The 14,919-nt window shown below is 41.4% G+C and overlaps 1 protein-coding gene across 5 annotated transcripts in view; it reads left to right on the forward strand.

Annotated features, from left to right (window-relative positions):
• Window positions 1-14,919, forward strand: part of LOC133620883 (cytoplasmic dynein 1 intermediate chain 1) — a 140,082-nt gene that overhangs the window by 50,385 nt on the left and 74,778 nt on the right. For 3 of the 5 annotated variants that reach the window (XM_061982511.2, XM_061982507.2, XM_061982509.2), the window contains one exon: window positions 10,497-10,577. In XM_061982511.2, the coding sequence (XP_061838495.1) occupies window positions 10,497-10,577 (81 nt within the window). The remainder of the gene's footprint in view (window positions 1-10,496; window positions 10,578-14,919) is intronic. The other 2 variants (XM_061982508.2, XM_061982510.2) reach the window with 1 other exon arrangement.

The following is a 14,919-nucleotide window of genomic DNA, read 5'->3' on the forward strand; positions in this document are numbered from 1 at the left end:
CTCCCAGAGCCCATGGAAACACCTTAATTCGATGGTGTTCGGTTTTTGAAAAAATCAGACTAACACACCTGGATTATGTGATTGGAAACCAGGGGCCGTATTTATCAAGCGTCTTAGAATTACTCCTAAGAAGTCTGCTAAGAGTTGACTTATGAGTAAAGAAATTCTTCGCTGAAAGCTGCACTTAAAAGTTAGTTATCAAGCGTCTTACTCACACTTTCAGCGAAGTGTAGGACTGAGTCACACTCAGAGCTGAATTACGACATTACTATCTGCCGTAAACGGAATTTTAGGTGACGTCATTTCTGTGTCCATAGAAATGACCAATCACGGAAGGGAATCCCTTGTCTAAGAATAAAGAAATATCTTAGAAATATTTAAGTGGACAATGGGAGTGTATATTTTGACAATAAACTACAAAATAATACAAAACAAACAAACAATATTGGCAATGAATCAAAAATAAATGTTTCCTTTTCTTTCCAATTCATTTTCCCAGTGGCGAGATATCGAAGCATTGTGATGACCTTTAGTTCTGCTGTGAAAGCTCTGCTGCGTGATGTTGCTGATGAGATGACGCCCCTTATTAAATCTATGACAAAAATACTACCCGCTCTGTCTAAACGATACCGTTTGATCAGCTGCTCGTCATCAAACAGAGCCAGGACATCCTTCCGCTCCCTGAACGTTCGCGCACGTCTCTCTCGCCTCAGTGCCATCCCCCGCTGGCAACTCCTAACCACTTAGGACACCTCTGAAGGTCTCTTAAATATCGTGGAGAGTAGGAGTGATTCTTAGACTTAAGAAAGTTGATAAATAGCTTTTATTCTTAAGTTTGAGAGTAGGACAAAATTTCGCAAATTCTCAGGACTTAAGTGTAAAATGGCACTCTAAGACGCTTGATAAATACGGCCCCAGATCTCAGTGGCCTTGTGGTTGGAGTGTCCGCCCTGAGATCTGTAGGTCGTGAGTTCAAACCCTAGCCGAGTCATACCAAAGACTATAAAACTGTGACCCATTACCTCCCTGCTTGGCACTCAGCATCAAGGGTTAGAATTGGGGGTTAAATCACCAAAATGATTCCCGAGCGCGGCCACCGCTGCTGCTTACTCCACCCCTCACCTCCCAGGGGGTGGAACAAGGGGATGGGTCAAATGCAGAGAGTAATTTCACCACACCTAGTGTGTGTGTGACTATCAGTGGTACTTTATCTTTAACTTAACTTTCGAGGGGGGGTTTGCGGCCGAAGGGACCTATGTGTCGCACATGCGTATCAATGGTGGAAAAAAAAGAAACAGATATTTATTTAATACGGTAACTAAGGAAAGGTTGAATGCCGGCTTAATGCTGGACGACATATGAAAGAGAATGAAGCACGTACGGAGAATAATAAAGCCTACACAAACCTCTTCACACAGCATTTCCAAACTGACGAACATGAACTCTATATTCCACACAACTGGCAAGATAGTCCAAGTCCATCTGGAACAGTATCAGTCGGGACACCAACGATCTTTTCCTTCGGATTTAAAACTTCTTCCTTTAAATCCACAGAGCCTTTGCTGCCGTAAGAATGAACTGCGAGACATTCAAAAGTTTTGTTTTCATGATTCTTAGTCCAAAAATTCCTTAGAAAAAAAACTCTGCCGTCAGTCTTTCTTGACTTCGGACCTGCCTCTGCTCCGATTCATTCTTGGTAGTAGTGTCACGTTGGTAGCGCAATACAAGATCATTTCTTGACGCTGTTTGCTATTTACCATCAACATCGCCATTATAGGCAAAGTATTTCTAATCTATGTCAATATTACTGCGGACATCACAACAGAGCTAGGCTTTTAACTTGTCAGAAGCCACAGACGCTTATGTGACATCCTATAAGTAAACCGGAAATGAACAAAATGAATCTCGCTAAAGGATAATAAGCGCCCCCCAGTATGACCAACTGTCTCATTAGAGAGAGTGCGTTGACACTTAACTTCACACAAAGGGGTGAAAATACAAAAAAACAAAAAACCCTTTGAGAAATCAGACTAATTTAGTGCATGGAAACATCGTGCCAGACAAAATAATTAGAGCAGAAAGAAAACATGCACTGCAAAGAAAGCTGATTTGAAAGAAGATGACCCATCAAGTGGTGCTGCATGTTATACATGTGTGGGCATCTATGGCACAGATGATAAATACTTTCTTCATCTCCAAAGAGAAATTCACAATTCCAGCAGCTTTGTAAAGGTAGAAACACACATTAGCATCAGGCGATTTTACTCATGATCGATATCGGAATCAGTGGCATAAAACCTTGATTGGAACATCCCTCTCACTGTCACATAAACAACTGGATATGTGGGAATTTATTTTTCCCATGAGGTTTTCAAAAAGAAATCAAACTTGTGGGGAAAAAAAACTTCACAACATTTGTATTCAAGTTCAAAAGATTGATATTCATATTCTGGTTGAAAATAGTCTTGTGAGAAATGTATAGAACATTTTGGATTCTGATGCTTTAAAGGGGAACATTATCACAATTTCAGAAGGGTTAAAACCATTAAAAATCAGTTCCCAGTGGCTTATTTTATTTTTCGAAGTTTTTTTCAAAATTTTACCCATCACGCAATATCCCTAAAAAAAGCTTCAAAGTGCCTGATTTTAACCATCGTTATATACACCCGTCCATTTTCCTGTGACGTCACACAGTGATGCCAACACAAACAAACATGGCGCATAGAACAGCAAGCTATAGCGACATTAGCTCGGATTCAGACTCGGATTTCAGCGGCTTAAGCGATTCAACAGATTACGCATGTATTGAAACGGATGGTTGTAGTGTGGAGGCAGGTAGCAAAAACGAAATTGAAGAAAAAACTGAAGCTATTGAGCCACATCGGTTTGAACCGTATGCAAGCGAAACCGACGAAAACGACACGACAGCCAGCGACACGGGAGAAAGCGAGGACAAATTCGGCGATCGCCTTCTAACCAACGATTGGTATGTGTTTGTTTGGCATTAAAGGAAACTAACAACTATGAACTAGGTTTACAGCATATGAAATACATTTGGCAACAACATGCACTTTGAGAGTGCAGACAGCCCAATTTTCATCAATTAATATATTCTGTAGACATACCCTCATTCGCTCTCTTTTCCTGAAAGCTGATCTGTCCAGTTTTGGAGTTGTCAGCAGGCCAGGGAAGCTAGGGTTGATATTCTTCTCTTGATCATCTTCGGTGGCATAAGGGACGGTGTGAGCCAAGACATCCAGAGGGTTTAGCTCGCTCGTCTGCGGGAACAAACTGCCGCCATTGCTTGCCGTGCTACCGAGGCCCTTTGTCCCTGAATTGCTCACACACTCCGGCAGATTCAATGGGGGTCTGGCGGCAGATTTCTTTGACTTTATCATTGGAAATGCATCTGCTTTGAGTGTCGCAGGATATCCACACATTCTTCCCATCTCTGTCGTAACATAGCTTTCGTCGGTAAAGTGTGCGGAACAAACGTCCAATTTCTTGCCACTTTCGCATCTTTGGGCCATTGGTGCAACTTGAATCCGTCCCTGTTCGTGTTGTTACACCCTCCGACAACACACCGACGAGGCATGATGTCTCCAAGGTACGGAAAACAGTAGAAAAAACGGAAAATAACAGAGCTGATTTGACTCGGTGTTTGAGAAAATGGCGGATTGCTTCCCGTTGTGACGTCATCGCTCCGAGAGCGAATAATAGAAAGGCGTTTAATTCGCCAAAATTCACCCATTTAGAGTTCGGAAATCGGTTAAAAAATATATGGTCTTTTTTCTGCAACATCAAGGTATATATTGACGCTTACATAGGTCTGGTGATAATGTTCCCCTTTAAAAGAATCAGAATCGAGAATAGTTGGGAACCGGAATCGGAATCATACGAAATTCAAACAATGCCCAACCCGATGTGTGTTGGTCTTTCAAGTAGGGGAAGCTCATTTTCAGCTACTTTCTAAACACGAGAACAGTCTTCAATAACAAAAAAAAAATAAAGATGCTAGATTTGACAAAGAAAACATCACTTCAAGAATTCGCCATATCAACTCGGAACAACGCAATGAAACTTGAAAAATGCTCTGGCAGTGCTGTCTATTTTTTATATTTGTATTATTGCTGATTCCCTTGAAGTCAAAGGACTCTTCAACACTACCACAAAGAATGAGAAGTCGCCCGAGTAGCCGATTCCGAACAAAAGTTGAATGCATTCTAGTGCATATTTAGTAGTCGGTGAAATGCAAACACAAAAGTACATATTTGATTTTTTGTTGACATTTTAGGCTTGCAGTCTTGGAGCAATCGCCGCTGGTGTGGACCGACCAATGCGACACAGGCAATGATGGAACAGGGTTTATTTGTTATAGAGAAAAAAAGATGTTCTTAAAGAAAACCCAGAGTAACAGTGCAGACCAAAGCAATCTTTGGTCTGCTTCATTACCCTTGACCCAAAATGAGACATTAGCTGAGATACATTTGCAATATGGTAAGAATGCAAATGACAACATGCTTTTGTATGTTGTTTTCTGGTGGATGACAGGCATTACAATATTCATGTCGGATCAAACCATCACAGCAAGCTGGACTGAACTCTAGCTTGATTTGTGAAGACTCACTTGTCCATGTCACACTGCGACAACTTAAGCACACATGAATGTATGTTTCCATCCCAAAAAGCAGCCAGGATATTTTTGCTTGTGACAGAGGAACTTGATGTATGGCAAATGGCAGCAACATCAAGCATTCCTTCTTGGGAGAAGCGGACTGTCAAGCCATCAGTGAACTAACCATGAATCACGCAGCCTCGCTCCACAGTCCAGAGGCCTGTGGTCTTCCTTGGGCTTTGACACTTTGATGGCCCCTTCAATGCGGTCGCTCTGTCCTCTCTGTTTGCTCCTCCCATCTTACTCAGCACACATTCCTCAGCACTGGTCTGGGCATGACAGGGCCAAGGAAGTAGGACAGACATGACCAGCGGCGTCAAAGTGGGGCCCCAAGCACAGTTTGAAGATGTCTTTTCTGCCATTGAAATATGGTAATTGTTCAAAAGACGTCATGAATGTTAATATTACATGAACATAGCCCTGAAAGTTCCATATCACGACTGCCTATCTCTAATGAAGAATAGTAAGGACTACCTCGTACTTTATCAAAACTTGGACATTAAACCTGGATGTAGCAGAGAACGACCTTGGAACACGTCATAACGTGGTCAAAGCTCAGCTTTAAACATTCACACGCGGTACCAACATTTTGCAACAACTGCTTGGTTGAAGTTTATGCATAGTTTCAATATGATACGTCACATACAAACCCCGTTTCCATATGAGTTGGGAAATTGTGTTAGATGTAAATATAAACGGAATACAATGATTTGCAAATCATTTTCAACCCATATTCAGTTGAATATGCTACAAAGACAACATATTTGATGTTCAAACTGATAAACATTTTCTTTTGTGCAAATAATCATTAACTTTAGATTTTGATGCCAGCAACACGTGACAAAGAAGTTGGGAAAGGTGGCAATAAATACTGATAAAGTTGAGGAATGCTCATCAAACACTTATTTGGAACAGGCAGATTGGGAACAGGTGGGTGCCATGATTGGGTATAAAAGTAGATTCCATGAAATGCTCAGTCATTCACATACAAGGATGGGGCGAGGGTCACCACTTTGTCAACAAATGCGTAAGCAAATTGTTGAACAGTTTAAAAAAAAACTTTCTCAACCAGCTATTGCAAGGAATTTAGGGATTTCACCATCTACGGTCCGTAATATCATCAAAGGGTTCAGAGAATTTGGAGAAATCACTGCACGTAAGCAGCTAAGCCCGTGACCTTCGATCCCTCAGGCTGTACTGCATCAACAAGCGACATCAGTGTGTAAAGGATATCACCATATGGGCTCAGGAACACTTCAGAAACCCACTGTCAGTAACTACAGTTGGTCGCTACATCTGTAAGTGCAAGTTAAAACTCTCCTACGCAAGGCGAAAACCGTTTATCAACAACACCCAGAAACGCCGTCGGCTTCGCTGGGCCTGAGCTCATCTAAGATGGACTGATACAAAGTGGAAAAGTGTTCTGTGGTCTGACGAGTCCACATTTCAAATTTTTTGGGGAAACTGTGGACGTCGTGTCCTCCAGACCAAAGAGGAAAAGAACCATCCGGATTGTTATAGGCGCAAAGTTGAAAAGCCAGCATCTATGAGGGTATGGGGGTGTATTAGTGCCCAAGACATGGGTAACTTACACATCCGTGAAGGCGCCATTAATGCTGAAAGGTACATACAGGTTTTGGAGCAACATATGCTGCCATCCAAGCAACGTTACCATGGACGCCCCTGCTTATTTCAGCAAGACAATGCCAAGCCACGTGTTACATCAATGTGGCTTCATAGTAAAAGAGTGCGGGTACTAGACTGGCCTGCCTGTAGTCCAGACCTGTCTCCCATTGAAAATGTGTGGCGCATTATGAAGCCTAAAATACCACAATGGAGACTCCCGGACTGTTGAACAACTTAAGCTGTACATCAAGCAAGAATGGGAAATAATTCCACCTGAGAAGCTTAAAAAATGTGTCTCCTCAGTTCCCAAACGTTTACTGAGTGTTGTTAAAAGGAAAGGCCATGTAACACAGTGGTGAACATGCCCTTTCCCAACTACTTTGGCACGTGTTGCAGCCATGAAATTCTAAGTTAATTATTATTTGCAAAAAAAAATAAAGTTTATGAGTTTGAACATTTACATTTACATCTAACACAATTTCCCAACTCATATGGAAACGGGGTTTGTATTTGACATATTTTTCATTTCATCTTTACATTTCCAAAAAGGAGTATGAAGAAGCAAAGCTTATTTAATATAATCCCTTTTCCATTTCAGAGCAATTACAAACACATTTTTTTACTGCCTGTTATCAATTTGTAACACAATTTATATCAACACAATTTATATCAATGGGGCGGGGTTTGGTGGTAGCATGGGGTGTATATTGCAGCCTGGAAGAGTTTGTGCTGCAATGTTCTCCCGAAATGTGTTTGTCATTCTTGTTTGGTGTGGGTTCACAGTGTGGCGCATATTTTGTAACAGTGATAAAGTTGTTTATACGGCCACCCTCAGTGTGACCTGTATGGGGTTTGATCAAGTATGTCTTGCAGTCACTTACGTGTGAATGCAGAAGCCTCATCAACATGCTACTGGGCCGGAACGCTGTTTGTATGGTGAAAAAGCGGACGCGGCGACAGGTTGTAGAGGACGTTAAAGGCAGTGCTATCCTTAATATTATTGTCCGGGTGAAAATCGGGACAAATTCGGGGGAATGGTTGCCCCGGGAGATTGTCTGGAGGGGCACTGAAATTCGGGAGTCTCCCGGAAAAATCGGGAGGGTTGGTAAGTATGTTGCTAGGGCGGGATAGCCATTCAAAGAAGGTGAATTCATTAAAAAGTGCATGTTATATTTTTTTAAGAAATCTTTTCTCGCGGCCCAGCCTCACCCAGTTTCTGCATCCAGTGGCCCCCAGGTAAATTGAGTTTGAGACCCCTGCTTTAGTACATCAGTATGTGGAATGAAATTGTAGAATGGATCAGGCAAAGATGTCAAACAGTGTACTGATATCATCCAATTTAAGACGCTATTAAAACTACAAGTGTTTACAAAGTACAAGGAAGAAGACATTTGATAAACATCTTGAGCTTGATTTAAATGAGTTATTAATCTCAAAAGTGAATGGTGGTACCTAGAATGCAATGGTTTCAACAAGTTTGAGAAGAAGGAATCAGTACATGTGTTAGAAGTTGCTATGAAGTCCAAAATAAGCTTTGCTTCTTTCTACTCCTTTTCAGACATGTTGTATTGACAAATGAAAATGTGTAATATGTGATGTAACATGCTGAGATTGCATACATGTTTGAAACAAACAGAAATATAATGAGATGAATAATATCTTATTTCCAACAATGTTTTTGTTATTCTTTGTACTTTGTAAACACTTAATGTTTGAACACTTTCTTCAACTGGATCATATTAGTACATTGTTTATTAATCCATTCCACATACTTATATACTAAAGGCTTTAAGTTAAATTTTTCTCTGGGGTTATAGTTCTCCTCTTCTGCTGAGAAGAATTGGTGTACATCCTTGGCTAGCAGGTTATAGTTTGCTTTGTACATAATTTTAGCTGTTTGCAAATTCACCAAATCATTGGAGTCTATCCCAGCTGCATTCGGGCGGAAGGCGGGGTACACCCTGGACAAGTCACCACCTCATCGCAGGCCTCATCGCAGGGCCAACACAGATAGACAACATTCACACTCTCATTCACACACTGGGGCCAATTTAGTGTTGCCAATCAACAGAGGAGACCAATTTTTGAAGGGGGCCTTGGGCACTAATACACCACATACCATCACAGATGCTGGTTTTTGAACTTTGTGCCTATAACAGTCCGAATGGTTCTTTTCCTCTTTGGTCCGGAGGACACGACGTCCACAGTTTCTAAATTTGAAATGTGGACTAGTCAGACCACAGAACACTTTTCCCACTTTGCATCAGTCCATCTTAGATGAGGTCGGGCCCAGCGAAGTCAGCTGCGTTTCTGGGTGTTGTTGATAAATGGCTTTGGCTTTGCATAGTAGAGTTTTAACTTGCACTTACAGATGTAGCGACCAACTGTAGTTACTGACAGTGTTTTTTTGAAGTGTTCTTAAGCCCATGTGGTGATATCCTTTACACACTAATGTCGCTTTTTGATGCAGTACCGTCTGAGGGATTGAAGGTCACGGGCCTTGCCGCTCACGTGCTTCTCCAGATTCTCTGAACCTTTTGATGATATTACGGACCGTAGATGGTGAAATCCCTAAATTCCTTGCAATAGCTCGTTGAGAAATGTTGTTGTTAAACTGTTCGACAATTTGCTCACACATTTGTTCACAAAGTGGTGACCCTCGCCCCATCCTTGTTTGTGAATGACTGAGCATTTCATGGCACCCACATTTTCCCAATTAGCCTGTTCACCTGTGGGATTTTCCAAATAAGTGTTTGATGAGCATTCCTCAACTTACTCAGTCTTTTTTGCCATTTGTGCCAGCTTTTTTTTTAAACATGTTGCAGGCATCAAATTCCAAATGAGCTAATATTTGCAAAAAATAATAACGTTAAATATCTTGTCTTTGCACTCCATTCAATTGAATATAGGTTGAAAGGGAGTTGCAAATCATTGTATTCTGTTTTTATTTACGTTTTACACAACGTGCCAACTTCACTGGTCTTGGGTTTTGTATATATGCATATGTGTGTGTGTGTGTGTATAAACATACGCACACACATATGCATATACATATACATACCATGAAAAGAAGCATGTCTATATTATTTAGTGTTTGTAGAATATCTGTAAAACTCGGACACTTGCTGAAGAATAAACATCAGGAAAGATGTGATTGATTAGTCCTTTCTTGTGTGTGTGTGTGTGTGTGTGTGTGTGTGTGTGTGTGTGTGTGTCTTTGTGTGTGTGCAGTATGCAAATCAGCAAGAGCAAGAAAGAGGGCCAGGGGCAGTCTTGTAGGGCACTGAGGTCATGAACAACTTCCACACGTCCTCCTCATGAACATCCCGACAGCCAGCGACCTCTAAGACAGTGCTTGAACATTGCCCAAGATCGTACTCCGGCTGACTTAAACACACCGTGTGTGTGCGTGTGTTTGTGTGTGTGCGTGTGTAAAGACAGGGAGGGGTCACATCAGATTGATGCAGTCACTTCCTTCCACTGCACTAAGCGCCTGTTGTCAGTTTGACCTCCGCCAGTTAACCCCTCACCACCCCTGGCACTGTGGGCAAGGGCCACGTGTGTGTGCGTGCAAGCGTGTGTGTGTGTGTGTGTGTGTGTGTTGGCAGAGCACAGGTGTCTCGCCACAGTGTCAGCGAGGTCTCCAGAGACTCTCAGCATGTGTTTGGCGAGAGAAAGGAGGAGGGAGGTGTTCCCGGTTAGAAACCAGCGGCCTGAGGGGACTTTGGGGGTCAGCGTCTGACAAGCAGGTGTCTGTGTTGACCCCCACCTTTCACGCCTGGAGAGTCAAGTGTAATTGCTAACCTGATTGGAGCAATGTAGCGGGACTCCCCTTCTGCACACACACGCCATTGCTCGGGGTCAAAGGTGAGAGAAAGACATGAAGGGGAGGGCTGATTTCCTCTTTGCATGCACATGAGCACATGAAGACATGATGACATGAAGACATTAAGATGTGAACACATGAAAACATGCTCAGCACACTCGTGGTTTTCATGCTCACTTACAGTACACGCTTGAAGGAAATCCTCTGCATGGCGTAAAAAAACCAGTTTGGAGCAAATGTTTCCCGTGCGAGTCTGGCAAAGATTATTTGGCTACGAAGGGGGTGGGAGGCGGGGGAGGGTTCACAGCGGGAGGTCAGAGAAAATGTGAACAGCTGTTGATTAACACAAGTGCTCTCTGTGTCTTGAAGAAGAAGAAGAGGAAGAAGAAGATGAAGAAGTGATGGAAACACAGGAGGTGCAGGATGAAGATGACACGGAACACAAAGAAGGTAATGGATGGAGCACACACACATTCTATCCTGCGGAGCCTACCCCAGCGAGACTCCATTACATTAGATTAGATTAGATTAGATTGATCCACTCCCTCCCAGTTTTCGTGAAGCCGTGTTGTCTGTCATCCATCGCTCCCATGACGCTCACAACTTCACTTTGAATGTCCTGTTTACACCCATGTCCAGCCTTAAAGGCCTACTGAAACCCACTACTACCGACCACGCAGTCTGATAGTTTATATATCAATGATGAAATCTCAACATTGCAACACATGCCAATACGGCCGGTTAGCTTACTAAAGTGCAATTTTAAATTTCGCGCGAAATATCCTGCTGAAAACGTCTCGGTATGATGACGCCTGCGCGTGACGTCACGGATTGTAGAGGACATTTTGGGACAGCATGGTGGCCAGCTATTAAGTCGTCTGTTTTCATCGCAAAATTCCACAGTATTCTGGGAATCTGTGTTGGTGAATCTTTTGCAATTTGTTCAATGAACAATGGAGACAGCAAAGAAGAAAGCTGTAGGTGGGAAGCGGTGTATTGCGGCAGGTGTTGTGCCGGATAACGCACCCCAGCCGTAGAATGCACCCCTTGACTGTTGTGCCGGATAACACAGCCGGTGTTTCATTGTTTACATTCCCGGAAGATGACAGTCAAGCTTTACCATTGGCCTGTGGAGAACTGGGACTACAGAGACTCTTACCAGGAGGACTTTGAGTTGGATGCGCAGACGCGGTACCGTGTATGCATGCAGCTGCGGCTTCCAAACATTTGATCGCTTGCCCGTACGTGCGTGCCGCTATGTGCATGTCACGTACGTAACTTTGGGGAAATATAAGTGCTGTATGAACTTTGGGGAGGTGAACGGTACTTTGGGCTGTGGGATTGAGTGTGTTGTGCAGGTGTTTGAGTTGTATTGGCGGGTTATATGGACGGGAGGGGGGAGGTGTTTGTTATGCGGGATTAATTTGTGGCATATTAAATATAAGCCTGGTTGTGTTGTGGCTAATAGAGTATATATATGTCTTGTGTTTATTTACTGTTTTAGTCATTCCCAGCTGAATATCAGGTCCCTCTCACAGCATCTTCTGAATCGCTCCCACTGCCCTCTAGTCCTTCACTCTCACTTTCCTCATCCACAAATCTTTCATCCTCGCTCAAATTAATGGGGAAATCGTCGCTTTCTCGGTCCGAATCGCTCTCGCTGCTGGTGTCCATGATTGTAAACAATGTGCAGATGTGAGGAGCTCCACAACCTGTGACGTCACGCTACTCGTCTGCTACTTCCGGTACAGGCAAGGCTTTTTTTATCAGCGACCAAAAGTTGCGAACTTTATCGTCGATGTTCTCTACTAAATCCTTTCAGCAAAAATATGGCAATATCGCGAAATGATCAAGTATGACACATAGAATGGACCTTCTATCCCCGTTTAAATAAGAAAATAGCATTTCAGTAGGCCTTTAATGATGACTCCAGGTGGAAACTTTTCTTTCGGCAGCGTCTTCCCCTTGAAAATCACCATAGGTGGCAGTTTCTGTCCATTAGCATAGCAAGCTAGCACAACAGTAAAAGCTGACTTCTCTTGCCCTGTTGTGCGTATGAATTCGCTACCGTGCTGGTCCCCTTCTTCTCCACGGTGTGCTTCACCGGGATGTCGAAAGTGAGCGGCACCTCGTCCATGTTGGTGATGTGTTTGTCGGCAATTTTTTTTTTATTTACAACGCACATAGCAGCACTATATGCTCACTGGGGGCGTGCCTTTAGTGTCCTCTCTCACCTGAAACCTTCACCCTATAACGGCCGCATGCTGTCCTCACTCACGTCCGCCTTTCCTCCATATAAACAGCGTGCCGGCCCAGTCACATAACATCTACGGCTTTTGGAACTCAGTGCACACACAACAACCTATCTGGATTTGATAAGAGATTTGATAAGGAATCGGTTCGATAAGAAGATTTGATAATGGCATCGACATCGATAATATCTTAACGAACATCATCCCATGTATATGGACATGTACATTACATGTATATGAAAATGTATCTGAACATGAACATGTATATGAACATGTATATGAACATGTATATAGACTTGTATATGGACATGTATATGAACATGTACATGTATATGAACATGTACATGTATATGAACATGTACATGAACATGTATATGAACATGTATTTGAGCATGTACATGAACATGAACATGTATATGGACATGTATATTACAAGTATATGAACGTGTATATGAACATGTATATGAACATGAACATGTATATGGACTTGTATATGGACATGCATATGAACATGTACATGTATAATAACATGTATATGAACATTTATATGAACATGTACCGGTACATGAACATGTATATGAACATGTACATGAACATGTACTTGAACATGTAAATGCACATGTACATGAACATGTACATGAACATGTATATGAACATGTACATGGACATGAACATGTATATGAACATAAACATGTATATGGACATGTATATGGACATGTACAGTACATGTATATGAACGTAAATATGAACATGAACATGTATATGAACATGAAAAACTTCCTGTTTTTAAATCTCTCTTAAAAACATACTTTTATTCCATGGCTTTTAACACTGAGTGATATCCATCCTGCAATGGCGCCCCATAATACACCTGCTGTGATCCTGTTTTTATGTTTTTATTAATTCTATTTTAATTATTTATTTTTTATCGTGTTCTGTTTGTGTTGTGTTGTTTGCTCGGTACTCGTTTTATCTTTTAACCTGCTCATTGTACAGCACTTTGGCTACCCCTGTGGTAAATTTTAAATGTGCTCTATAAATAAAGTTGATTTGATTTGATTTGATGTATATGGACTTGTATATGAACATGTACATGTATAAGAACATGTATATGAACATGTACATGAACATGTATATGAACATGTATATGAACATGTATTTGAGCATGAACATGTATATGGACATGTCCAGTACAAGTATATGAACGTGTATATGAACATGTATATGAACATAAACATGTATATGGACATGCATATGAACATGTACATGTATAATAACATGTATATGAACATTTATATGAACATGTATATGAACATGTACATGAACATGTACTTGAACATGTATATGCACATGTACATGAACATGTACATGAACATGTATATGAACATAAACATGTATATGGACATGTATATGGACATGTACAGTACATGTATATGAACGTAAATATGAACATGTATATGAACATGTATATGGACTTGTATATGAACATGTACATGTATAAGAACATGTATATGAACATTTATATGAACATGTACATGAACATTTATATGAACATGTATATGAACATGTATTTGAATATGTGTATGAACATCTGTATGAACAGGTATATGAACATGTACATGAACATGTATTTGAATATGTGTATGAACATCTGTATGAACAGGTATATGAACATGTACATGAACATGTATTTGAATATGTGTATGAACATGTGTATGAACATGTATATGGACTTGTATATGAACATGTACATGTATAAGAACATGTATATAAACATTTATATGAACATGTACATGAACATTTATATGAACATGTACATGAACATGTAGATGTACATGAACAAGTATTTGAATATGTGTATGAACATGTGTATGAACATTTATATGAACATGTACATGAACATGTATTTGAATATGTGTATGAACATCTGTATGAACAGGTATATGAACATGTACATGAACATGTATTTGAATATGTGTATGAACATGTGTATGAACATGTATATGAACATGTGAGTAAGAGTGAGTGAGAGGTTGACTTATACTAAATTGATCAGCTGGTCGCCTGTAGCTCCTGAAAATGTTTTGAAAATTAAATGCATTATTACATCGGTGCCCTTCTCTCCCGTAGAGTGGCCCACATTTTAAAACCGGAACACGCCCACACACCTTGCCGTACTCCAGGCATCCTCCTCCCCAACCTTCGTGTAAACTCGGAAATGCTCCTGTGCATACAAACAAACAAACGCCACAACAAGTTGCACGGCAAAGCTGCACTGGTGTGCACATTGAAACAAATAATTGAGTTGTGGCGACAGGTTAAACATTAAAGACACTTCTCTTCTTTGTTTGCCCGCTACATGAAGCTAATAATCCAAACAGAGTTACGGTTGCTCACAGGGCAAGCCGCCCGCCAGCGGTGCAAGACCCGGATGTTCAGACGAGCGTAACATCAAGCGTGTCGCGAGGGACCCCCTATCCATCCACCTCTCAAAGACTGGCATAAACAACGAATGGAATAATGTTTTTGTTAGCAAACAC

The sequence above is a fragment of the Nerophis lumbriciformis genome, linkage group LG21 (assembly GCF_033978685.3).
Source record: "Nerophis lumbriciformis linkage group LG21, RoL_Nlum_v2.1, whole genome shotgun sequence".
NCBI classification, from domain to species: Eukaryota; Metazoa; Chordata; class Actinopteri; order Syngnathiformes; family Syngnathidae; genus Nerophis; species Nerophis lumbriciformis.